The sequence below is a fragment of the Lytechinus pictus genome, chromosome 16, assembly GCF_037042905.1.
Source record: "Lytechinus pictus isolate F3 Inbred chromosome 16, Lp3.0, whole genome shotgun sequence".
Taxonomy (NCBI): Eukaryota; Metazoa; Echinodermata; class Echinoidea; order Temnopleuroida; family Toxopneustidae; genus Lytechinus; species Lytechinus pictus.
The window spans coordinates 9,829,391-9,857,334 of record NC_087260.1 but is presented as its reverse complement, the minus strand read 5'-3'; the positions used below and the strand labels follow the sequence as shown (position 1 = coordinate 9,857,334).

Genomic DNA, 27,944 nt, shown 5'->3' with positions numbered 1-27,944 from the left:
TTGGAAGCTCCTTGGTACTAGTATTATGCGTTCAGCGCGCGCTGAGCTAGCCGCCGGAATTACTTTCCAGCTACTCACTTGATTGAACATCGTGATAAAATAAATGAGAAATAGTGAAAATATCATTCAATAACTCACTGTTTGCTATCTTACATCATGATTGAAGAGTTCATGGTGGTTATTCATACTGTTTTTTATACAGGGAAAGTAAAGATTTGTACATATCAGTCCTATTTGTTTGATTTGAGTTGCTTTGAAAAAAAATTGTAAAATATCTTTCTCTCTCTGCATAGCATTTCTGTATGACATTCAGGCACCTCTTATACTAAATTCCCCCCGGTGACGTCACACTCCGAGTGACTTTTCTGTACACTCGTCTCTCGGGCTCTGACAGGTGGCTAATTTCATAGACTTTCAAAGCAAAATATCGAGAAGGCAGAGGATTATTGTGACATGCTATGTGTTTGAACAACTTATATATACTATATATTGTATGTAGAACCTATATTTATGGAAACTCACCCCCTTCTTAATTCAACTTTAATACACAGATTGTTGCACGCGGTTTGTGAATAAAATACAACAAATTGCAAATTTGTATTGTACTCTACAAGTAACATAGAGGAGGGCGAGAGAAAAGAAGACGGGGGTGAAGAAGACGGGGATGATGAAGAAGAAGAAGAGGAGGAAGAAGAAGAAGGAGAAGAAAAAAGAAGAAGAAGAAGAAGAAGGAGGAGGAGGAGGAGAAGAAGATGATGAAGAAGAAAGACAAATAATAAAAGTAGGGAAAAGGAAATAGAGAACATGAAGAAATACCAGGTGTAGCAGATCTCTCAATCCAATGATATTCAGGTTCTTCTTAACAAAATCTTACCTTCGCAGGAAGGTGTCGTAGAGGGGTTCCATGTCCCACCCGATTCGCAGACGGCTTCGTCGGGACCTACCAGTGAAAAACCTTCATTGCAGGCGTAATAGATCCGTGTATATAAACCATATTGAGTGTGATCCGGATTTATACTGCCGTCTGATGGTACCGTAGGCTGCAGGCATGAAGGCACACCTAAATCATGAAAAAATGTAAAAGATAAGCATTGATCATTGATTATTGATGTGACATGCTTATGGTAAGCATGGTTCTCTTTAATGAATTATTACTCCTTTGTAAAATACGAAAGATATATATAATATCATGTACAAGATATTTACAGTATTAAACAACATGAACGGTTTGCCCAATAATGTTTTATTATGGTATGGCAATTGCAAAAATGAAACATATTTTTAATCTGATATCTATCCCTCCACCCAATCCATAAATCAATAAGATGATATATATCATATAATTTGAATAAAAATTAACAAAGAAATTATTGAAATGCAAAAAAAAGTTAGAGTAATATCTATCTCTGTAGCATAAAAAATAGACTATAGTTAACATTCGAAAAAATGAAAAAAATGCAATATTTATAATGATGTCCGACATTTTGTATGATTGTTTGTACATCTTTTAATATGAAACAAACTGAATATATCTTATTTACTACAAAATGGTGTTAACGCTTTGCTTCGAGCGAATGTAAAGCAGATGAAAAAGAATTGTAACACGGGTATTGGCATTTTGCGCCGATACATATCATAATTATGCGTGCAGAACTGACATAGGAACAAAATCAAAGAAAATAGAAGGAAAGCATCATGAATATATTGGGAAAATGTATAAGGATGAGGAATGATCCAGAAATATGATGGTAATTAATGGAATGATTGATCCCCAAGAAATTTAAAATCACGGTATAGCAGGTAGAGCGGAGCCTGTGTAGACTGGGCTCCTAGAAGAATTGTAAACTACTATATTACCATATTTTTGGGGAGGAATTTACAATTAATAATTAATGTGTAATTTACTTAATTCAGTACCACGATAAACAATATGTTTAAGAAATCCATATCTGTCGTTTCTGTATCACCCCTCAAGCAGGAAACGGGTTAGATGTTTAAAAGTAAAATAAAAATTATTGGCATACAACTTCTACCTGTAATGTGTATAAGTATTCAAACGGCACTGATTAAAAAAATGGATGAAAATTATTTTACTGAGATATCGTTATAAATAATGAGGGGGGGTCAATCAATAAAAAGTGATATAACAGCCGATATGCTTTTGCAAGATTATAGAGGCAAATAATAATTCACTAAACAAATCCATTAAATTCAATCGATCTAAGGTCTACACTCTATAGATGATAAAAAACTATAATATTTAGCCTTTAACAAAGCTTTTAACATGCTTGCCAATCTTCAATGTTTCCTACCTTCACACGTTGGAGCGAATGGATAAGACCATGCTCCATTGTTGCAAATCTGGTTAGGGGGGCCTCTTAGATTCCCGGTACAGGTGTAGTTCACTGTACTTCCACTGGTATAGCAGACTTGTACAGGCTCTATGCCACCTACGTCTCCTAATGGAACTGGTATGGCATCGTAACAGCATTCTATATTTAACAAAGAGAACCATAACTAGGAAGTTGAATAATGTGTCAGAAAATATTAACGGAGCTTTAATTTCTTTTAATAGATAATTTTTTCAGATAATTACTCTATGTTGGTGTTTAACAAATAAGAAGAATAATTTTCCTTTCACGCATTTCCTCAAATTAAATTAATGATCCATAAGAACACACTCAAAGTATACATGGAAGTTAAAACTGGCTAGTAAAATATTGTATCTTATTTTTCTCTCCACACAAAAATAAAACACATAGGGTTGGGGTCCTCATTTAAAAGTCCTCATAAGACAATGACAATATATTTATGCCTATCCGGATTGATTGCTTGATACATAAGTAAATAGGTACATAAAATTGGCAGATCCAAGGGGGGGGCATTTCCGGCCCGTGCCCCCTTTATTGAGAGTCATAGTTTTTTAATGTAAATATGTCGTTAATACACAGGTGTGCCCCCCCCCCCCCTTTGAGATCCAACATATATTTTTAATGGGAATATGTCATTTATACACAAGTGAGTATCCTTTTTTTGATTGTCTAATTTCCCTTTAGAAAATGTGCCCCCCTTGGAAAATCCTGCGTCCCACCCTGGTACAAAACGACACAATGAAGTGAAAGGGAACATTTAATAGCAGCCACTGTTCGTAGATTTCCTTTTCTTACCAAACATATAACAGACTCGCAAAGGCAAATGCAAAGGATTCAGCCTCCGCCTGTATTATAAGCTTTCGAAACTTTGGAAATCATCGCCAGAGGCAGGCAAAAGAGAGATGCCTTCTATCACCATGGACCTCCATGCTATCACAGATCCCTATGATGGGTATTGAATATCTCAGAGTGGAACCACATTACAGAAATAAAGACGAGTAAGGCAAACCAAAAGTTGCTCAGCCACGATTATAAAACCAGGGGATTGTTACGAAGGCTGACATGAGACTTGGTCACGCCCCAGGGAAGGCCAGAATTTTCATGACGCCCGTCACTTAGGAACCAAATGAAGGGGAAAAGGGAGAAAGGGGAGCTGGGAAGGGGAGATCATATTTAACATGGAGAACAGTTAACATAGACCGAGACATCACATGAACGAAGCAGTCCTCATAGCCCAGAACCTATTCCAGTGGCCAACATTTGCAGAGCGGGCAATTAAGCCCCTCAGGATTGCCCTTGTGGTGGAGGGATATAATGAACGAAACCATTTTTGTTTGTTTCACTTACAACGTTTGTTGTACTTTAAAAGAACTTATGAAAGTAGGATTGTAAACATCTTACCTGATGCAGTGCAGTCTTCTCCAGACACGTTATGGTATGAAAAAAATGACACAAAAAAAATGAGAATTCAAATAAATGTTTATGAAAAAGAAATTAATTAAACTAAAGGGATCAAGAATCAAGCTAAATCAGGCAAACAATATTAAACACGAAACAGAGCATGCAGAGTGCGTGTTGCCGTTGTATGATGGACGTTTTACCCTTTTAGGTCGTTTTGAACACAACATATACTTTTAACACTCCAATATGTTAGAATAATGTTTATTCTATCTTCATTTTAAAGGTGAAATAGTGTCCAATTTCTACACAAAGGGAGTAGATTAGTGCCTTCAGTAAATCAAATATATATGTATAAAAATAATACAGCTATGGCCATCGATCCTCTACAAAATAACGTGAAATTCGAGACCCTGTTCCCCGAATACCTTGCATATTTCAGTTGAAATGAAATCAGATTTTAAGCGCGAAAAAAATAATTGTGTTCATTAATGCATTGGAATTAGAAAATGAGATGAAATAATATTCACAAATGAATATTCGAAAACTGATTTTATTTTTGAGAAAGATACGAAGCCTCAATTTTCAAAAGATGGTTTATGGTGACTAGCTTAGTAGTAAAATACAGGGTATTGCTTAAATACTTTTATCTCGCGTTCTGATTTTCCAAATTCCCTTAAAAAGAATAAATACATTACCTTGTTCTTTGTTCTTGAATATTTGACAATGTAAAAGGTGTCAGATTTTGACCAGATTACAAGGATGTTACATATAACCAATCAAACAGATGCCTAATCATCACCGAAACTATTAACCATTAGCCAGGGTCATTATGTCGCATTACTTTTAAAGGAGAATCCAGCCTTGGCCATAAAATGTTGTGTTGGGAAGGAGAAAAATAAATTAAACAGAATGGTGAAAGTTTGAAAGAAATCGGACAAGTAATAAGTTATAGCTGTTTTAAAATTGAGATCACTAATACTTCAAATTGGCAACTGGGTAAGTAAATTATGACAAGGGACAAGGACAACTTTCCCATAGGCCGTGTACTTTATTATCAGGGATTTGTGGTTTTCTCTTAAGTACCCATTCCCCTGGGGCAGTAATCTAAATATAACCCAGGTAGTATATTGTTTTATGTCCTCATGAAAGAAAAATATAATTTGAAATAAAACTTTTAGGAAAAATTACATTTTAGCCATAATATGTATTGGAGTACATGGAAGAGTAGTCCTTGCCTTACATCACTATGACATCCCATATGCGGCCAATTTGAGGTCTCCATGGGTGTAGTGATTACCAATATTTACAACTTTTAAAAAATCCTAACTTTCTTTTTGTTTGTCCAATATTGTTCAAACTTTCACCTATCAACTTGTCTGATTTTCTTTTTCCTTATAAAAACAAGATTTTATTTGGGTTGGATTCCCCTTTAAGCCCAGACACTTCAGACAAAGTAAGTGTTAAGCGCAATAATTATGATCAAGGATAATTATTATTATCAACTGTAATATACTCAAGGACAGTCACCAGAATAAAACAATACTGTATAACCATTTGATTTTTTCATCAGATTATGACACAAAAACACTCTACATATCACCCTTGCTATTATTAGAAAAATAATATTGCGCAATGAGGGACACAACCAAAGTTAGATCAATGATTATACACTCTCGGAATGTTTTCATTCAACCTAACACTTGGTCAAATTCAATTTGCATGTAACTTTGTTTTAGCTAAGTGTTGATAGGTTAAAATTTTAACCAACTTGTCGGTTGGTTAAAAACAATATGAGAGTGATCCACAAGGTGAAATTATATTACTCTTATTTATTTACCAGATAGAATGTATAATTGTCTTTAGTGACAATCTATGAAAAAAAAATTAAAGGCTGGTGTAAAACTTAGACGAAATGACGAAAAAATCATTATTATACTCACCGGTAGCACAATCGCCCTTTACACCTGAAACTAAATGAAGAGACAAGAAATAGTTATATTTCCACATCATGAAACAGTGCTATACAAAGTCTTTCTTAATTCCAAATGCCAAACGACCAATTCGAGTAACATTAATTACTTCATCCATTTATCTTTGTTTTCAGTAGGCCTACGTGTATTTATTTTCTTTTCTTTACATTACATTGTGTCGTATCCCGCCACAAGCCTTTGCTTTTAGGATATACACCTAACATGTACATACTTATATTTTTATAACAAACTGATTTTTGTATGAATTTATGTTTACGAAAAATTTTGAAATTTGTGAAATGTAAGAAAATAGATGTTTTATTTGAATTGAAAACATGTCATTAATCGTAACATTCCCGTACATCGTTCCATCTCTTCAGATATGTATAGCAAAACCTGTTTATTGATATCAATTATTTCCACAGGGGATGCGTTTTGGATTACTAAAGTCTGTTCAGTAAAAAGAATCATTAATAAATGCAGATATAAAAAAAAATCAAATGTATATACTTACTAGAAATCAATCCAACCCAGAGAAGCACAAATCCGATGAGAACGTTAAGCTTCGACATTATTATCATTATACTTTGCTTTTATTCCATAACTAGGCCATGCTTCTATACAGTCTTAAATCCAGGAATAGGAAATGTTGTAGGATCTACTAAATGCAGATTTGATAAAAATGGCCGACCCTTGATCGATTACGAGCTACACTTTCTTTACTAGGCGATATGATTTGAAGAAAGAATATTGACATGCAACGAGAATAGAAAACATGGCAAATACATTACTAAAGATAAGGACATATACTTTGGTCATGCTTACGTGGTGTCGTTCATGGGGTAGTTTGCACACCTTATCAGTTAAAACAAACGAAGGAAACTTCGACAAAAGAATTCATAAAACTACTCAATACAATTTGAAGTTACAAAAGGTAGATATAATGCTTCTTTTTGTTGGTTAATTATTAACCAATAACTTCCACAGATGGTGCGATTGGTTCTCTGAGGCCGCCTATCCCTACAGTAAGCTGTAATTATTTGCGTTTATTATGACTAAACATCCGTGATTGATATAGATCGATATCTGTGATAGACAGATTAGTGGCGCGTGACAGGTCGCCCCTCTGAGCTCTCTTGGTTTTGTGAATTTTGTTGTGTCTATTTGGAGTTATCTGTCTTCAGTTGTTTACGAGTGGATTGTTTGTGTGTTGTGGAAGCTGGTAGGCTGATTTCAGTAAATGTTATTTCTTGGAAAGGATACACTAACAGTGGAAAGATTTCGAGGTAAACTGTATCTTATCCATGTCCTCCATACTACTTTCTCCTGCCATTGAATTTGTTTTCTATTGTTTATGTTCACTAGTCCTCAGCTCTATTGTGCCTGAGACTTTTCAGTTGCAAATTGATCCTTCTTTGGACAATGGGATAACCCAAGCTAATCCTCTGTCTTCTTTTGTGTACTGTTGTGAAGGTATGTGTAGCCCAGGTTCACCTTCATATGCTATACTACCCTTGTATAAACTTGCAGCAGTATGCTAATGGCATATTACACACCAAACCAACCAAATTTCTTGAGTCCTGCTTTACTTATTACGCCAATACAACTGCTACTTTTCAATTTGAGTCCCCTCACGTCAGGTGATGTAAAGTCAAATCCTGACCCATTTAGACCACCAACTACTAAGAATAATTCTCATCACAATTCACAGGTTGATGAGAACAATACATGTATACATCGTTTATTCTATGACAGGGACTCCTTGTTTATGATTCAACTATCTCTCTCACAAACACTTACATTGTATGCTTAAGCGTGAAGTACTTGATAAAATTAACCTACTTGGTATATCTCGTAAACCATATGTACAAAGAAAACCTAGGAAACATAGGCATCGGGGTAAACGTGGCGGTCAAAGAAAGCAACGTCAGATCCCAGTGCTTGTCTCCTTGACTCCACCTAATAGACCGTCTATTCATCGTGGTGTTGTTAAGAAAAATCTTGTACCAATCAAGCTAGTTGACCCATGTAACTCATCAAATATTAAACTTTGTTTGTGGAATGCTCATTCAATAAGAAACAAAACTTTTCTCCTCCACGATTATGTATTAGAATATGACTTGGATATAATGATGATCACTGAAACATGGCTCCATGTTGATGATCCAGCAGTCATTAATACATGCCAAAAAGTCATTTTTAGATGATAGACTCACTGATGCTGAAGCTAAAACTGTCTTCTCCACTCTCAATAGTCTTCTTAATAGGGACACGAAACTTCTTCCAAGTAAGAATTGTTCTCCTGTGTCCTTGGTAACAAGATTCAGAGAACTCTTTGTTGAAAAGATTGTTAGGATTCGTGAGTGCCTAGACAGTACCAATAATCAGGAACTTGATGTTTGCCCTCAGAGTGACAATACATGCTCCTTCTCTGCCTTTGATGTTATCTCTGAAGAAAATTTAAAGATTATCATCACTAAAATGTCTAATGCTTCTTGCTCGTTGGACGTTGAACCAACGTGGCATTTAAAGAAATATGTTTTATATCACATCTCGGCTCTCACCAAGGTGGTCAATGCCTCTTTACAATCAGGGGTTTTTGCAGTAGCATGTCACCAGGCCTTAATCACACCTGTGATTAAGAAAACTACACTAGATTATCAAGATCTGAAAAATTTTAGACCTGTCAGTAATCTAGGTTTTGTAGCTAAAGTTATTGAGAAAACTGCAGCGTCTCAATTGGTTGAATACCTCACAACTTATACAATCATATGCAATCAGCCTATCGAGTGAATTTTAATACTGAAACTGCTCTTCTTAAGTTTCAAAATGACATTATCTCATTTCGACCAACGAAAGGCGCTTTTTCTTGTGCTGCTGAATTTGAGTGCAGCCTTTGACACGGTTGACCACAAGATCTTGGTAAAACGACTTGAATCAAATTTCAAGGTGTCAAATGTAGCTCTACAATGGATGCACTCATATCTCACTGGCTGGACATCCCGTGTTAAAATATCAGAGCAAGTTTCAGCTCCTTGGACTTGCGAATACGGTGTCCCCCAAGGGTCTGTTATGGGCCCTATACTCTTCAATGTCTATATCAGTCTGGTCTCAACTATCATTCGTAAGCACAATCTTTTCTATCTTATTTATGCCGATGATATTCAATTATATGATGCGTTTAATCCTCGTTCACCATCAAGTATGCAAGAAGTTTTGGAAAGAATTTCTTTATGTATTGCTGAGATAAACATGTGGATTACTTCAAACTTTCTCAAACTAAATGTTTCTAAAACTGAATTGACTGTACTATGTCGGAAAAACCAATTAAATGAAAATCTATCCAACGTAAAACTCAATGTATATGATAATGAAATTGCACATCTTCTAAAGTTAAGAATCTTGGCATATGTATTGACTCGTGCTTTACACTCTCATCTCATGTCAGTAATACTGTATGTACCTGTAATTTCCATCTTAAGAATCTGTGGCGCATTAGAAGATTTATCAATGAAAAAACTTGCCATCATGCGGTTAGGGCACTTGTACTTTCTCGACTTGACTATTGTAACAGTATCTTTTCAGTTCTTTGTGGTAAAGATCAGAAAAACTTCAAAGTGTTCAGAATCGTGCCGCACGTTAAGTGTTTTAAGTCGGTCCCAATGTACATACGTCTCCTTTGATTAGGGAATTCCATTGGCTCCCTTTTTCTCAACGTGTCAAGTTCAAACTTTGTCTGTACATTTATAAATTGGTTAATGGTACTGGTCCTTCATATCTTTTAAACACAATTGCTCATTACACACCTGCTCGTAATCTACGTTCCCTGAATGATACCACGAAACTTGTTATTCCGAGAACAAACCTCTCCATAGCAGAAAAACGTTTTAGTATAGCTGGATCTAGACTTTGGAATACACTCCCCTCTACCATCCGTACAACACCGACCATATCATCTTTAAAAAGAAAACTCAAGTCATATCTTTTCCAAATATCTATTTTTCTATTTTTATTTATTTAATATGTATTAATTTTGATGACTTTTGCTATCACTGTTTGGTTGACTTGGCTAACCCATCTGGGGCCTGGTGGCCTCAAGTGCTATACTAGAGCTTCTGAGAATGATGTGCTGACCGGGCTTGTCCCTTAAATTGTTGGTGAACAAAGCAGCAAGCAAGAGTCCACCAGGCCTCATCTGGTGCAGTTGAGAACATCAATAGTTGAAGCAATTTAATGTTTACAATTCTATACTTTTTTGTTACTTAAGATTCATATTTTTATTTTACTTCTGACAATTGTAAGCCCTGTGATACTTTTTGTGTATAGCGCATATAAATAACCGTTATTATTGTTATTAAGATGAAGTATGATTGCAGCAATTTATTGTCTGGAAATATGGAAGATATAAATTTTGTTGGGTCGGAGGTCAAAAGTAAACCATTGTTATGTGTTTTGCTAGTGCGTGACGTTTTTAGGCATAACTTACGTAACAAAATGAATTAGAATACCCATATGGAAAAGTAGTCGCATTTGCTCCCGAGCAGCGACCGAACGCGCGTACGTGTACAGAAGCTATGGCACTCTAGATACGAAATTATGTTGTAATGGGGCCGAAATGTGAATTGACTCAAAAGTAAAATTCCTACGAAGCTCGGTTGAGTGGAAATCTATTTTCTACACCTTTTTTTATGATAATACCAAATTTTAAAGAAATTAGAGATTCAGGCTCCACGGAATTGCTGTTTATAAAACACATGTTTGAGCTTCTCCCACACCAGATTTGCGTATTATTACACGTAAATTTCCCTGTTTGCACACGCTGTGTCGAGGTGGGACGGTCTGTCAAAGACTGTATCTCATGAACCAAACATCGTACGAAAGCCGGTTTCCCGCCAATCTGTGCAGAATATATTTCTCTACAATACATGTAAGAATGATGCTGATTGGTTAAAAATTGTCTACGGAAATAAAGAAAAACTAAGACCCCTTCATTTGTTCACCCAATCAGCCGTCAGTGCGATCTCTGCCCTCATTAGCATACCGGGTCATGACGTATCAAGACGTCTGAGTTTCATCATGGTGGATTTTACATGTAGCGCGGCCTGACATTCTCGGAAAATCAGACAACATTTGAGGTTTACTTCGGGTATTTAGCTAAATTGGATTTTGATCTAGTGACATAAGACTGCAAAGAGTCTGAAACTTTCATTTATATGTATTGTTAAGAACAGAACGAGGAGAATTGTGCTTTTTTCTACAATGTCGGCTCAGGATCGCCCATTCTCATAACTGTACAAAGAGAGGTTGGATAGCACCATTTGTGTCTACGGGGGGATTCCAGCTTGACAGGACGTTCACATAACAATATGCAGAAACAACATAAACAACTTTTGTATTTACATGTAGATCTGCCCACTATAAAAAAAAAAACGAAAGAAAATGCCATAAACATCAAGCCTACAGTGTTCTGTATGCATGTAGATTTTACGATAATTTACCCATTTTCCATAATGGACGCGTCCGTATCGTAGTTTCGTAAACTGGCGTGCGCATTGGACCGGAGAGCTCATGAATAATTCATGAAGCGGGCGGCGTACGTCGGTGACCCGCGGAACCCGGTCATTTTGAGCAAATGCGAATTTCCACCCCAAACTTTTCCATATGAACGTTTCCATGAAAAAGGATTTTATTCCATCTTTGTGTCAAATTAAAGGAGCCTATTTAAGCAATTCACGAGATATTCAGCGGTTCATGTTACTCAATTTCATTTGATGTCTTTACCATCATCAATTAAATCATTTTGAACCATATCAAAAATTTGCATTCTTCATGAATATTTATGTCGTTAGGTTATGCGTCATCAAGACTTGTTTTATTGAGTTATAATTATTCTGTTCATGATATTTTCATTTTTTAAGCGGGACTGGGGCTGATCATGTACCGTCTAGATTCGTGAATAAATACGATAAATATTGAGTTGGATTATACAAGCAAACCAGTGCAAATTTCAACGGAAGAGAAGCAACAAAAAATAAATTAGCAGAAGTTAATATTAAGAAATAGACACATGACAATAAAGCGATTAGGGATGTATGTACTTAGTGCTGGGATAAGGATTTTGGAAGCCTCTTTTTCGTTTGCATTTTATTTATAAAAAAATTACCTATTTTTTTCCTCGAAAAAAAGTAAAGAATGAATTAACTCCTAGTCGACTGTATTAACCACTTCACTGCAACTAACGTTGTTAAGGAGTTTTCCTTAATATGCAACTACGAGGAGTGTATTTTCGCAAGCTACAACCAGACGGCTTACCTTTGCAGACAGGTTCATCATCAGTCCATTTGCCATCGTTACATGTAATGACGGGGGAACCAACCAAGCTGTAGCCAGTGTTACAACGGTATGACACCTGTTCCTCGTGGTAGAAAGGTGTAGTGTCTCCAGAACGATTACCGTTGTCAAATGTTGCACTCAGTGGTGGACAGTTCTCTGCATCAATTACAGTCAAATCATAAAAACGCTGTTTAAAATTTGTATGCAACTTTGTTTACTGTACGAACTTTTCAGCAGTTGTTTAACACTTTAAAAATGGTGTTTAAAATCTTAATTAAAGTTTAATCTTTCCAAATTTCATCTTCAATCAATTAAGCACGGTGGTTTAATTGTGAATCCATTCATGTAAAGTTCGGGTATAGTAAAAAAAAAAAAAAGCGTTGAATAACATTTGAACCGCGCTTTTACTATATGAATATCTTTTTCGTAAAGAGTATTGTTAAATCGGAGAAATGTAGCGACATTGAGAGGACACCGAATAATAGATCGAAATAAAATATCTACAAGGGAAGTATGGTTGTCTACACCGCCATCGATGAGGTAATTAGGAAAGTTTTTTAACAAGAGAGTTATTATTATTTTTTTTTTGGTAGTGGGTAGTGACCTACTTCACTGCTTCAGGGCGTGACGACCCTGCCTGACACGAGTCCCGGTATGGGCCCCTGTCCAGGGTGACGGACATCCAGCTATGGGAAAATAGCTAGGGAGATAACCTCATTGAAAACCGGTGTGGAGCCCCGCAGGCGGTCTGGTGTTCGTCTCGACACTCTTCCAGCAGCTCCTGCAGCCAAACTGGTGTCAAATGTATTGTTCTGCTCTCCTTTGGACTACATCAGTGAGGCCGAGAGGGGGATTCTGACGATTGGGCGACCCAGGATATCCATAGAAAGAGCCCAGGCTTGCGCTCTGGAGAGGACACTTCAGTGCCACCGTCAAAAGTGGAAGAAACAACACGGGAAGCAGCAGTCACGAGTTATAAGCCTTTTCCGATTGGCGTAGGATTCAGGCGCTACTGGTTGCTTCCGTCGGTGGGAGGGATCTTCGTGTTCCACTGGTCAGCTACCGCCCACCTCAAGCAGGGCAGCCCCCAGTTAGTTAGGTGCTGACCCGCCACAGGCCGCCTGCTCCATCGGATGCTTGGAGCTTAGAGAATTGACTCGACAAGCGGACTGAAACTACTGCACCAAGCAATAAACGAAACATAAAGAAAACCCCAGCCTTGCGTTTGGCAAGCTGGAACGTCAGGAATATGTGTCCTGGCATCTCAGACAATCTTCAAGAGGTCGATGACACCCGCATGACAGCGATCATCGACCGTGAGCTAAAGAGGCTCAACATTGACATTGCGGCACTACAAGAGACAAGACTTCCCTCAGAGGGGAGTATCAGAGAAGAGGACTACACCATATTTGGCAGGGGAGAGAGCCACAGGAACGGCGACAGCATGGCGTTGGATTCGCAGTGAGGAACTCCTTACTCTCCTCGATTGAACCACCAAATAGAGGCACAGAACGCATCCTTTCACTTTGTCTATCAACTTCCTCCGGTCTAGTGAGCATCCTAAGCTGTTATGCCCCAACGCTCTGCAGCTCTGCAGAGACAAAGGACCAGTTCTATGAGCATCTGGACTCTGTCATTGCTAACGTCCCTGCCAACGAGCACCTATTCCTACTAGGAGAATTCAATGCACGGGTGGGAGCGGATCATGACTCCTGGCCCAAATGCATCGGACACTTCGGCATTGGTAAACTGAATAAAAACGGTCAAAGGTTCTTGGAAGTCTGCTCTTACCACAACCTCTGCATCACCAACACGTTTTTTTCCACAAAACTATGCCACAAGGTATCCTAGAGACATCCCAGATCTCTTCACTGGCACCAGCTAGACCTTGTCATCACACGAAACTAATCCTTGAACAGCGTCCAAGTTACCCGAAGTTACCACAGTGCAGACAGTGACACAGACCATTCACTGGTTGACAGCAGGGTGCGCCTTCAGCCCAAGCGTATAAATTGCTCAAAGCAGAAAGCTCGCCCACGCATTAACACTGCAAACATATCAAGTCGTGACCTGCAGGATCTCTTCGCCGACTCCATCGAACAGGCCCTCCAGGACTGTCCTTCTGCTACTGCTGAAGAAAGATGGAATCTCACTCGCGATGCAATCCATCACTCAGCAATGGAAGTATTCGGCAAGAGAGAAATACAGAACCCAGACTGGTTCATAGCTGGAATCACAGAGTTGGAGCCTGTCTTTGAAGCAAAACGAGCAGCACTCGCTAACTACAAGAGTGATCCATCTATGAAGACGCTCACAGCCCTCAGAAAGGCGATGACGGATGTCAACCTGGTTGCTAGACGCTGTGCCAATGATTACTGGTAAGGCCTATGTCAGAGCATCCAGCTTGCTGCAGATAACGGCAACACCCGCGGTATGTACGCAGGCATAAAGAAGATCTTTGGGCCAACCATCAAAAAGACATCACAACTCAAATCAACTACTGGGGAGATCATTACAGACAAGAAGCTTCAAATGGAGAGATTGGTCGAGCATTATGAAGAGCTTTACTCGCGTGGGGTGATGGTCAACGAAGCTACAATTGAGAGCATCGAAATCTTACCTGTCATGGAAGATCTTGATACTGTACCTTCCTAAGAAGAGCTTACAAAAGCTGTGAACTCCCTGACCTCCGGCAAGACTTCATGAAAAGACGGTATACCCCCAGACCTAATCAAAGCCGGAAAGGACACTGATCTTCTACGCCACCTCCATGAACTTCTCTTTCAATGCTGGAAAGAGGGAACAATTCCGCATGATATGCCCGATGCCAACATCATTACTTTGTACAAGAACAAAGGGGATCGCAGTGATTGTAACAACTATCGCGGAATCTCCCTCCTAAGCACTGTTGGAAAGACATTCGCCCGAGTGATCCTGAACAGACTGCATTTGCTTGCAGCCCGTGTGTACCCAGAATCACAGTGTGGATTTCGGGCTGGAAGATCAACCATTGACATGATATTCTCCATTCGCCAACTGCAGGAGAAAAGCCGTGAGCAGAGATAGCCATTGTACATTGCGTTCATCGACCTTACCAAGGCCTTTGACCTAGTCAGCAGAAAGGTTCTCTTCAATTTGCTACAGAAGATAGGATGCCCTCCCACACTGCTTCAGCTGATTGTATCATTCCATGATGATATGCAGGGCACCAGCCAGTATGACGGCTCTACTTCTGCCCCATTCCCAATCAAGAATGGAGTCAAGCAGGGATGTGTGCTTGCCCCTACGCTCTTTGGGATCTTCTTTTCTGTGCTGCTTTCACACTAAGGACGGTGTGTACCTACACACAAGAAGCGATGGAAAACTACTCAATCTTGCACGACTTCGGGCTAAGACGAAAGTGAGGAAAATCCTGATTAGAGACATGCTGTTTGCTGATGATGTTGCTCTCTCATCCCAATCCGAGGAAGGCCTTCAGGGCTGATTGATGGCCTCACCATCAGCCTCAAGAAAACAAACATCATGGGCCAGGATGTACGCAGTGTTCCAGATATCTCCATTGGAAACTACACCCTTCAAGTGGTTGAAAACTTCACCTACCTCGGCTCCATGATTTCCAGCAAACTCTCCCTTGATCCCGAGCTCAACGTATGCATTGGCAAAGCAGCAACTATGATGTCTAGACTCTCAAAGCGGGCCTGGGAGAACACTTCACTAACCACCAACACAAAAATGAAGATCTATCAGGCCTGTGTGCTCAGCACTCTCCTGTATGGCAGTGAGTCATGGACCTTGTATGCACACCAGGAGCGTCGTCTGAACATCTTCCATCTCCGCTGTCTGAGACGAATCCTGAACATCAAATGGTAGGACCACATCCCAAACAAGGATGTCCTCAAGAAGGGAGGAATGACAACCATCTATGCTTATCTAACACAACGACGACTGAGATGGCTTGGGCATGTCACTAGAATGGACGACGGCCGAATTCCGAAAGACATATTGTACGGAGAGCTAGCGACCGGGACCAGGGCTGTTGGAAGACCTGTCTTCCGCTTCAAGGATGTGTGCAAGAGGGATATGAAGACCAGTGAAATCAACACTACAAACTGGGAAGCCCTAGCTGCAGATCGCCCTAAATGGAGACATGCTGTGAAGATGGGCATCCAAAGGAGCGAACAGAGAAGAGTAGAACAATGGGAGGAGAAAAGACAACTAAGACGACAGTTAGCCATGGCTCCAACAGCTCAGCCACAAGTGACATTTGTATGCAGCAACTGCAACAAGATCTGCCTCTCAAGGATTGGACTATCTAGTCATCGCAGGAGCTGCACTGTATGAATTAGGTAAATAATAGAAACTATCAGCGCAAACTCTATTGTCTCTCGAGACAGACAGATGCCAATGATGATTTGGTTTTCGTAACTGGGGGCCGAGCTTCGAATCCAATTCGATTAAAGTTGAACTGAACACCCTCGCCCTCAGTGTAACGTAAACATTGTGTCCACCATCAGGTCATTGAAGATATCTGATGTTAAAAGTCTGTGTACCTAAGATCGCTCTTGATTAACAGAATTTCTTATCACTGGGGTATTGGGTCGAAGTCCATAAAAATTCTAAAATTATTTCTTCAACTTCCTATTAAACATGTTATAAGTAAGATGATAAAGCTGCGCAAGAGCCAACATGGCCAATCAAAATCAAGGATTACATGCCGCTGGGTTGTAAATTTACCATATTGGCCTTTAACTTTAGAACCATTCGCGATCTACTTTTTCTAGCTCGATAGATTTTTTTTTAGAATGACACGAGCAGCAAAATAATGGAAAGGATAATTACCATAACATACTGGCGGATCGTCGTTAAAATTGCCGTCATTACATGTCAAGTCTTGGTCGGTACCGGTTCCGGTTGAGTATCCCTGGTCACATTCTATCGTAATCGTGGAGGCGTGGTCGACCGGTGGTTGTTGCACATTGTAGTCCGAGTTTTCAACCACATGTGGACTACACATACCTGGAGAATAATGTAAAATGATATAATTATACAGTACATCTTCATTTCACACTCTATGGCCGTATCCCGAAGTCGGGTTTATCTTAAACCAAGGTCGAACGTTGTGCTAAAATTATGGAAAACAAACAATGTCAAAATTTTGTTTACTTGGCATGTTTCCAATACTGTGCTCTTTACCAATTCCTTAATGATGAAGATAAATATCTTAGCAATCGTTCCCACAGACAGTTAATAATGATGCAAGAGTCAAAATAGCTGATACATTAAACATGTACTATTAGAGATTAATGTCACGACCGGCTCTCCAAAATTAAACACCAACTTTAAGACACAGTACATTCCAACTTTGCTGTCGCAAATAAGCGTTTTCAATAGCATGAATAGTGTATTATTTTCTCTACTTATAAAGAAGAACATAGTCTTACTGAAGCAGGTTGGTAACGTTGAAGGATCGTAGACCCCATTGCGGCAAGTTGTTGTAGAAACTCCGACCAGTGTATAATTTGTATTGCACTCATAGTTGAGTACCTCTCCATTCATATAAGATGTTTTATCAGGATCAACGTATCCGTTTGCTAAAGTTGGTTTGTCACAACTTGCTGTTAAAGAAACAATGAATAGAAAACGATTTAACAACATTATAAAACACTTCCAAAATCATATAGCGAATGAGTGCATCCGAGTGCATGCATATGGGATCAGGTTTGTAAAGGATTGTGCGTGTCAAGGTAAATACATGTATTAATACAAAGATTGTTGCACGCAGTTTGTGCATAAAATACAACAAATTGCAAATTTGTATTGTACTCTACAAGTGACATAGAGAAGGAGAGCGAGAGAAAAGAAGGCGGGGATGATGAAGAAGAAGAAGAAGAGGAGGAAGAAGAAGAAGGAGAAGAAAAAAGAAGAAGAAGAAGGAGGAGAAGGAGGAGGAGAAGAAGATGATGAAGAAAAAAGACAAATAATAAAAGTAGGGAAAAGGAAATAGAGAACATGAAGAAATACCAGGTGTAGCAGATCTCTCAATCTAATAATATTCAGGTTCTTCTTAACAAAATCTTACCTTCGCAGGAAGGTGTCGTAGAAGGGTTCCATGTCCCACCCGATTCGCAGACGGCTTCGTCGGGACCTACCAGTGAAAAACCTTCGTTGCAGGCGTAATAGATCCGTGTATATAGATCATATTGAGTGTGATCCGGATTTATACTGCCGTCTGATGGTACTGTAGGCTGCGGGCATGAAGTCACACCTAAATCATGAAAAATGTAAAAGATAAGCCTTGATCATTGATTATTGATGTGACATGCTTATGGTAAGCACGGTTCTCTTTAATGATTTATTCATCCTTTGTAAAATACGAAAGATATATATAATATCATGTACAAGATATTTACAGTATTAAACAACATGAACGGTTTGCCCAATAATGTTTTATTATGGTATGGCAATTGCAAAAATGAAACATATTTTTAATCTGATATCTATCCCTCCACCCAATCCATAAATCAATAAGATGATATATATCATATAATTTGAATAAAAATTAACAAAGAAATTATTGAAATGCAAAAAAGTTAGGGTAATATCTATCTCTGTAGCATAAAAAATAAACTATAGTTGATATTCGAAAAAACGAAAAAATGCAATATTTATAAAGATGTCCGACATTTTGTATGATTGTTTGTACATCTTTTAATATGAAACAAACTGAATATATCTTATTTACTACAAAATGGTGTTAACGCTTTGCTTCGAGCGAATGTAAAGCAGATGAAAAAGAATTGTAACACGGGTATTGGCATTTTGCGCCGATACCTATCATAATTATGTGTGCAGAACTGACATAGGAACAAAATCAAAGAAAATAGAAGGCAACTGTTGCAAAAATCTTGTCCGAATGACCTGGTATTCAGTGAGATTTTGAGGATGCCAACAAGGAAAGCATCATGAATATATTTGGAAAATTTATAAGGATGAGGCATGATCCAAAAAAAATATGGTAATTAATGGAATGGTTGATCCCCAAGAAATTTAAAATCACGGTATAAATAGCAGGTAAAGCGGAGCCTGTGTAGACTGGGCTCTGAGAAGAATTGTAAACTACTATATTCCCATATTTTTAGGGAGGAATTTACAATTGATAATTAATGTGTAATTTACTTAATTCAGTACCACGATAAACAATATGTTTAAGAAATCCATATATGTCGTTTCTGTATCACCCCTCAAGCAGGAAACGGGTTAGATGTTTAAAAGTAAAAAAAAAAATATTTGCATACAACTTCTACCTCTAATGTGTATAATTATTCAAACGGCACTGATTAAAGAAATGGATGAAAATTATTTTACTGTGATATCGTTATAAATAATGAGGGGGGTTAATCAATAAAAAGTGATATAACAGCCGATATACTTTTGCAAGATTAGGGAGGCAAATAATAATTCACTATACACACTAGCGTACCTACGGGGGGGGGGCAGGGGGAAAAAATACATATCACTGCCCCCCCCCCTGACGAGTTTGAAAGACCTTTTATGCCCCCCCCCCCCCCCCCCTGACGAGCTTTTTGCTTGTCAATTATTTTTCTGGTACAATAACCTTTATTTTTTATTGAAGACCTTTTTTTTTTTTTTTTTTGCTTGTACATTTTTTTGTGGAAAATCCTAGGTACGCCACTGACTATACAAGTCCATTAAATTCAATCGATCTAAGGTCTACACTCTATAGATGATAAAATACCATAATATTTAGCCTTTACCAAAGCTTTTAACATGCCTGCCAATCTTCAATGTTTCCTACCTTCACACGTTGGAGCGAATGGATAAGACCATGCTCCATTGTTGCAAATCTGGTTAGGGGGGCCTCTTAGATTCCCGGTACAGGTGTAGTTCACTGTACTTCCACTGGTATAGCAGACTTGTACAGGCTCTATGCCACCTACGTCTCCTAATGGAACTGGTATGGCATCGTAACAGCATTCTATATTTAACAAAGAGAACCATAACTAGGAAGTTGAATAATGTGTCAGAAAATACTAACGGACTCGGAGCTTTAATTTCTTTTCATAGATAATTATTTCAGATAATTACTCTATGTTTGGTGTTTTACAGGTAAGAAGAATAGTTTTCCTTTCACGCATTTCCTCAGATTAAATTAATGACCCATAAGAACACACTCAAAGTATACATGGAAGTTAAAACTGGCTAGTGTGACGAGATAATAATACACGTTTAAGTCTGGAGTACAGACTAGGAAAAGGATAAATCGCTCCAACGTGTGAAGGTAGGAAACATTGAAGATTGGCAGGCATGTTAAAAGCTTTGGTAAAGGCTAAAGAAAAGAAAAGAAAAAAAGAAAAAGAAATAAAAAGAAAAAAGAGAAAAGAAAAGAAAAGAAAAAAAGAAAAAGAAAAAGAATACAAAAAAGAGACAAAAGAAGAAAAATAAGAAGAAAAGAAAAAGAAAAAAATAGAAAAAAAGAAAAGAAAAAAAGAAAAGAGAAGACAAAAAAGAAAAGAAAAAAAAATAACATGAAAAGGAAAAAGAAAAAAAAAAGAAGAAAATAACAGAAAAGAAAATGAAGGAAAAAGAAAAAAAATAATAAAAGAGAGAAGGAAAAAAAAATTATAATAAGCTACTGAAAATGAACAAAAGCTGTGGCAAAAATAGTCAATCCTGACTGGTTGCCAACCAAGGAAAGAAGAAGAAGAAGAAGAAGAAGAAAAGCTATCTGAACATCGGACTTGTGAATCGGAATCGTCATGTGTATATTTGTAAATAAACTGTGTTTTAAATGATTTGACACGGTGTGGCTTGTTTTCTAGTTCATGATTGTCTGAATGGAGAACAGGATTCAGGAGGTTTACGTGGGAGTTTGTCCAGGACAGGTCATAGTAAGAGCTTGTCCGGACCAGCAAACGTAACTGTGGGGGCTTGGTGAGAGTCGAACCAGAACTCTCGGCGTAAGTTGTATCGAAGTACCGTATACCGTATAATGCTAGCGCCGGCAAAGTCACATGAACTATTATCGATGCGTGTGCAATCGTATTCAGCGTGAGGATTGTCATTATACATTTGCATGGGTGTGTGTACACGTAGATGTAATGCCACTGTGTGGATATCGCTGTCAGTGTTGTGTGTGACGCTGTGTGGTAGCGCACAAGGTTGAGTATGGCGAGCCGTTTGTTCCATGAGGCAATTCCATGTATTTCAGTGTGTCTCGCTGTGCGATGTGTTTTGTTCACGTAGAGTTGAATGAAATTTGGGTTGATAATATTTCAACTGGTTAACCATTTCTTAAGGGTTGCTGTGTCGGTTGATGGAAACTGACAGTGTCGACTGGAGTCAAGTTGACAGTGTGGTTGGAAAAATTTTCAACTGGGGTGACCGAGTCAGGTTACCGTTTCTGTAGGTTGAGGTCATATCTACAGGGTCAGCCAGGTCAGGTTGACATTTTCTTGTGTGGTTGATATAATTTTCAACTGTGGTAACCGTATTGGTTATTGTCTTGGCTAAGAATTAAAGGTTTTTCTTTAGCTGTTTCTAGTCTTTTCAGCGGTGAAGATTAGGGGTCTTTTGTTGACCATGGCGGAATTTTCCTTGGACGATTTCGTTGATTCTCCCAGTGTTGAGAAGTTGCTGGTTCTGAAGAAGGTTCATCTCTTGGAGATTGCTCATCATTACCAGGTTGCTGAGGTAAGGAATACTTGGCGTAAATTAGAAATTCTGAAAGCTGTAATTCAGTGGTAAGTGGAAGAGGAAGATGTCCTTCCACTTGAGGCTTTATCTAAGGTTCCGATTGAGTCTGTGAATGTGGACTTGACAGAAAAATTGCGTTTGAAAGAGTTGGAACTAGAGATAGCGAAAGTTGAACTTGAACGAGAACAAGTAGTTTTGAGAAGGGAGCATGAGAATGCTAGAGAAAGAGAAGAGATTAGGCAAGTAAAGTCTTATTTTGATGTTGTGAAACATGTTCGAATGGTTCCTGTTTTTCAGGAGGGGGAGGAGATAGAGAAATATTTCCTTCACTTTGAAAAGGTAGCTGTTAGTTTGAGTTGGCCGCAAGAAAAATGGTTGCACTTGTTACAATCTCAGTTGAAGGGTAAAGCTCGAGATGCTTATTTAGCTTTGTCAGTTGATGATGCGGGTCGTTATGAAGTTGTAAAAGCAGCAGTGTTGCGTGCTTATGAGCTTGTACCGGAGGCGTACCGTCAACAATTTCGGAAAACGCGCAAAGATGAGACCGAAACTCATCTTGAGTTTGCAAGGCGCAAACAACAGTTGTTTGATAGATGGAGTTCGTCACTCCATGCAGATAGCTTTGATAAGCTTAGAGAAATAATTATTCTCGAAGAGTTTAAGCGTAGTGTGCATTTCGATGTTAGGTTGCATCTTGAAGAACAGCAAATAGGAACGCTTAATGAAGCAGCGAAACTTGCAGATGATTATGCGCTAACGCACAAAATCACAAACAAAAAATCAGATGAGACAAACAAATCTGGAAAGTGGAAAAACAAAAACAAAAAGTGGTGCTTCAGCACACAACAAGAAAGAAGTAAAACCACAATCTAAAGATGACGAGCAAGAAAAGAAATGATGTGCATGTCACAAGGTTGGTCATTTTAAAGCAAAGTGTCCTACACTTAAAGGAAAAACAAGTGAATCAAGTAATGCACATCCAAATGCATTTGTGAAAAATTTGCAAAGTTCAGAGAGTAGGATTGAGCCAGTTAACTTAGAGAAAGTGAAAATGCAATATGAACCGTTTGTTTCTGTAGGATATGTTTCCCTAGCTGGTAGCGTCGAAGCAAGAAAGATGAAAGTGTTGCGTGATACTGGTGCTTCTCAGTCTTTGATCTTGGAGAGTGTGTTGCCTTTTGGTGAGAAATCTTGTGTTGGAGCTAGTGTTTTGCTCAAAGGAATAGGAGATGGCTTTGTAAAAGCACCCCTTCATGTGGTAGACTTGAAATCAGACCTTGTTTCTGGTAGTGTGAAAATGGCTGTGAGACCATCACTTCCGATGGCAGATGTTTCCATCATTCTAGGGAATGATCTTGCTGGTGATAAAGTTGTGCCATGTCCAGTTGTGAGTGCTATTCCGTGTGAGAGTAGTAAAACAGAGCAGTTGGTTGCAGAATTTCCTACTGTGTTTCCGTCTTGTGCTGTAACTCGTTCGATGGCAAAGAAAGTAGAGTCTGAATCGAAGTCTAGTGAGATAGATGAGGTTAACTTGGGAGATTCTTTCTTTTGTCGTTTGGTTGATGATGAATGTGAATCAAATGTGAATGAGGGTGCAGGAGAAACTCAAAGTACAGAAGAGAAAAGTAAATGTGAACCAATGTCGATAAGTAAGACTAAGTTGTTAGAGGAGCAACAAAAAGATCCTCAGTTAGTATCCATGTTTGACAGAGCGATCTCTGAGGAGGAGGCATTGACCGTGCCTGTTTGTTATTATACGAAGTCAGGTGTTTTGATGAGAAAGTGGAGGCCGATAGATGTTCCTGCTGATGAAGTTTGGAAAAAGGTCCACCAGATTGTAGTTCCTTCTACTTATAGGCCAGAAATACTTAGTCTTGCTCATGAAGCACCACTTGCAGGTCACTTGGGAGTCTATAAGACTCGGGAGAAAATCCTTTCTCATTTCTTTTGGCCGGGTTTACAAAAGGATGTTGCAAACTATTGCAGAAGTTGTCATGTATGTCAGGTAGTAGGTAAACCGAATCAGAAAATACCAGTCGCGCCATTAAAACCAGTGCCAGCGTTCGATGAACCGTTTGCAAGAATTATCATAGATTGCGTAGGTCCGCTTCCGAGGACAAAAGCGGGTAATGAATTCCTGTTTACCATTATGTGCGCAAGTACCAGGTATGTCGAAGCGATTCCACTTAGACGCATCACCGCAAACAATGTGAGTAAGGCGCTGATCAAGTTTTTCACGACTGTAGGATTACCGCGTACCGTTCAGTCTGATCAAGGATCAAACTTTATGTCGTAAGTCTTTAAGCAAGTGCTAGGGCAGTTAGGGATTGAACATGTAGTTTCTAGTGCATACCATCCTGAATCGCAAGGAGCACTTGCGAGGTGTCATCAGACACTCAAGAACATGCTCAAATCATATTGTTTGGAGACAGAGAAACAATGGGATGAGGGAATTCCATTGTTGCTATTTGCTTTGAGAGAATCTGTTCAAGAATCTCTTGGTTTCAGCCCATTTCAGCTCGTGTATGGACATGAAGTCCGTGGACCCCTCAGGTTGTTGAGTGAAAGGTTGTTGTCAGATGAGGAAGATGTAAATATGTTGGACTACGTATCGTCTTTCCGTGATCTATTGCATCGTGCTTGTGAAGTCGCTAGGAAAAATGTCATGTGAATATGATAAAAGCTTATGTTCGAAGAGATGATGAAAAGAGAGCACAACCGGTGTTGAGTGCTGTAGAATCTGAGCTGAATGATGAAAGTGAAGAGATGTGTAACATTGAGAGAGATGAACCATGTGTGAAATTGAAGAATTCAGAGGTTCTAACACACATCAATGACAAACTAACCCACTTGTCTGAGAAGGAGAGGAGGGATGTGAAAGAGCTGTTGAATGAGTATCCGCAGTTATTTGCAGATATCCCATCTCGTACTGATGTTGTTGAACATGATGCTGATGTGGGAGATACCGCACCAACCAAGCAGGCACCTTATCGTGTGAACCCAGTAAAGATAAAGAATCTTGAAAAAGAAATAGAGTACATGCTGCAGAATGGCATCATCGAGCCAATTAGCAGCGCATGGTCGTCTCCATGCATCTTAGTTCCGAAACCGGATAAGTCGTATCGTTTCTGTACCGACTACAGAAAAGTCCATTCGAGTACAAAGACCGATTATTTCCCGATACCGCGCGTAGATGATTGTATTGACCGTATAGGCAAGGCGAAGTATGTGAGCAAATTCGATCTGCTTAAAGGCTATTGGCAGATTTTTTGACTAAGAGAGCGCAAGAAATCTCTGCATTTGCTACACCCCAAGGCCTATTCCATTACACTGTGATGCCATTCGGTATGAAATACGCGCCGGCTACATTCCAAAGACTTGTGAATAGTCTTGTCTCTGGTCTTGAAGGCTGTGAAGCTTACATAGATGACTTGATTGTGTATAGTGAAGATTGGGAAGTTCATGTACAAAGAATCAGAGATTTGGTCAGGAGATTGTCTGATGCCAAATTGACAGTCAACTTGGCAAAGAGTGAGTTTGGAGGTGCTACTGTTAGTTTCTTGGGTCACGTTGTTGGTTCAGGTCATGTTCGACCACTCTCAGCGAAGGTAGAAGCTATTCTGGCGTTCCCGACTCCAACCAACCGGAAGGAACTGATGAGGTTTCTTGGCATGGCAGGCTACTACAGACGGTTCTGCCATAACTTTTCTGATGTCGTCGCCCCGCTGACCAATCTACTACGCAAGGAGGTGAAGTTCATCTGGTCCAGTGACTGTCAGAGTGCTTTTGACAAAGTGAAAGCACTCCTATCTACCAATCCTGTACTGGTGGCTCCAGATTTTAGTCAGCCATTCTCTCTGATGGTTGACGCTAGTGATGTGGGTGCCGGAGCTGTTCTTACGCAGAAAGATGAACAGGGAACAGACAGGCCCATATCGTTCTTCTCGAGGAAGTTTTCGAGCAGTCAGAGAAATTATTCCACTGTGGAGAAGGAAACTTTGGCGTTAATCTTTGCACTGCAACACTTCGAAGTCTATGTGAGTGGATCTCAGCATGCAGTGGACATATGGACAGATCATAATCCGTTGACGTTTCTAAGTAAGATGAAAAACAAAAATCAAAGACTTACGAGGTGGAGTCTACTGCTCCAAGAGTACAACTTGAACATTAGACATCTACCGGGAAAAGACAACATTATTGCAGACACATTGTCGCGAGTGTAAACTGAATCCTTAACTTTGAACAATTTGATAACTTCGAATTAGTGTGAACTTTGAAGTTTGGACAATGGAAGTTTAACGTCGTGTGTATCAATGTGAAATTCGGACAATGAAAGTTTGATATCATCAATGTGATAAACAGTGAACGTTTGACATCGTGTTATGTCATCGTGACGTTTGAGCAGTGAACATTTGACAGCGTGTTAATTCATCGTGACATTTGAACTGTGAACGTTTGATATTGTGTATAATCAAGGTGAAATTTGGAAACTGCACTTTCTGTGAACTGTTGAAATTGAAACTTATATCATCATGTGAATTTATACCTAAATGCTTACTTGTCATCTCAACTTAATTGATACTCCAGAATGGACTCTCTACCATGTTTGATCTGAAAGTGAACTGAACTTGTGTTTTTCTGGATTTCTGGATGCCAACTGTGCTCATGTTTACACTATATCTTGGATCAATTAATCTGAACCTACTGTGAATCTTCATGAACATTCAATGAACCCTAACTGAAGCGATGATGTTGAACTTCGTTGAACTGAAACTATAATTGGAAGAAGATATTGGAAATCAAAAGTTTGAACTTACATCTTGAATGATTTCTCATATTATTGACTTTTGGACTCAGTGAAGCAATGCTTTTTATATTGCTTTCCTCATAACTTGGAAGTACTATCATGTATTTCTATGTTGATTATTCATGTGAAATTTATTATGACTATGTTTATTACGAACATACATGTATTTCAGAACATGCGTGTACCTTTTGATGAATAAGTTTTACTACATGCATGCGCTATCAATACATATCTGTTTTACTCATTTCATTATACTATGTTTTATATTATAGTATGCTTATCTTTTGCCAAAGTATGCAAAATTGCTGCACAAAGAGCGTGAAATTGAAAAAAGGCATTTCGATATGTTTTAATGCATTAACTGTGTTTGGTTAAGCGCTATATTCATTGTGATAATGTTCGTTAATATTAACAAGCAAAATTTGAGTTGCGAACATACTTATTGCAATTTCTTTGAACAATTATAAGCATGTTTTTAAGGAAGGGAGTGTGACGAGATAATAATACACGTTTAAGTCTGGAGTACAGACTAGGAAAAGGATATATCGCTATGTGAACAACGGACTTGTGAATCGGAATCGTCATGTGTATATTTGTAAATAAACTGTGTTTTAAATGATTTGACACGGTGTGGCTTGTTTTCTAGTTCATGATTGTCTGAATGGAGAACAGGATTCGGGAGGTTTACGTGGGAGTTTGAACAGGACAGGTCATAGTAAGAGCTATATTGTAATATTGTAAAATATTGTATCTTATTTTTCTCTCCACACAAAAATTAAACACATAGGGTTGGGGTCCTTATTTAAAAGTCATCATAAGACAATGGCAATATATTCATGCCTATCCGGATTGATTGATTGATATATAAGTAAATAGGTACACAAAATTGGCGGATCCAAGGGGGGCATTTCCGGCCCGTTCCCCCTCTCTATTGAGAGTCATGGTTTTTTTATGTAAATATGTCGTTAATACACAGGTGTGCCCCCCCCCCCCCCACCTTTGAGAGCCACAACATATATTTTTTATGGGAATATGTCATTTATACACAAGTGAGTACCCTTTTTGATAGCTAATTTCCCTTTAGAAAATGTGCCCCCCTTGGAAAATCCTGCGTCCCACCCTGGTACAAAACGACACAATGAAGTGAAAGGGAACATTTAATAGCAGCCACTGTTCGTAGATTTCCTTTTCTTATCAAACATATAACAGACTCGCCAAGGCAAATGCAAAGGATTCAGCCTCCGCCTGGATTATAAGCTTTCGAAAATTTGGAAATCATCGCCAGAGGCGGGCAAAAGAGAGATGCCTTCTATCACCATGGACCTCCATGCTATCACAGATCCCTAT

The 27,944-nt window shown here is 38.7% G+C and overlaps 1 protein-coding gene across 2 annotated transcripts in view; it reads right to left on the bottom strand.

Annotated features, from left to right (window-relative positions):
• The window catches only part of LOC135157012 (sushi, von Willebrand factor type A, EGF and pentraxin domain-containing protein 1-like), a 37,618-nt gene that overhangs the window by 7,158 nt on the left and 2,516 nt on the right, over positions 1-27,944 (bottom strand). The window contains exons 4-12 of one of the 2 annotated variants that reach the window (XM_064111340.1): positions 19,893-20,072; positions 18,156-18,341; positions 17,518-17,691; positions 16,916-17,092; positions 12,056-12,232; positions 5,714-5,743; positions 3,774-3,791; positions 2,313-2,492; positions 875-1,060 (exon numbers count right to left, since the gene is read on the bottom strand). In XM_064111340.1, the coding sequence (XP_063967410.1) occupies positions 875-1,060; positions 2,313-2,492; positions 3,774-3,791; positions 5,714-5,743; positions 12,056-12,232; positions 16,916-17,092; positions 17,518-17,691; positions 18,156-18,341; positions 19,893-20,072 (1,308 nt within the window). The remainder of the gene's footprint in view (positions 1-874; positions 1,061-2,312; positions 2,493-3,773; positions 3,792-5,713; positions 5,744-12,055; positions 12,233-16,915; positions 17,093-17,517; positions 17,692-18,155; positions 18,342-19,892; positions 20,073-27,944) is intronic. The other variant, XM_064111341.1, reaches the window with a different exon arrangement.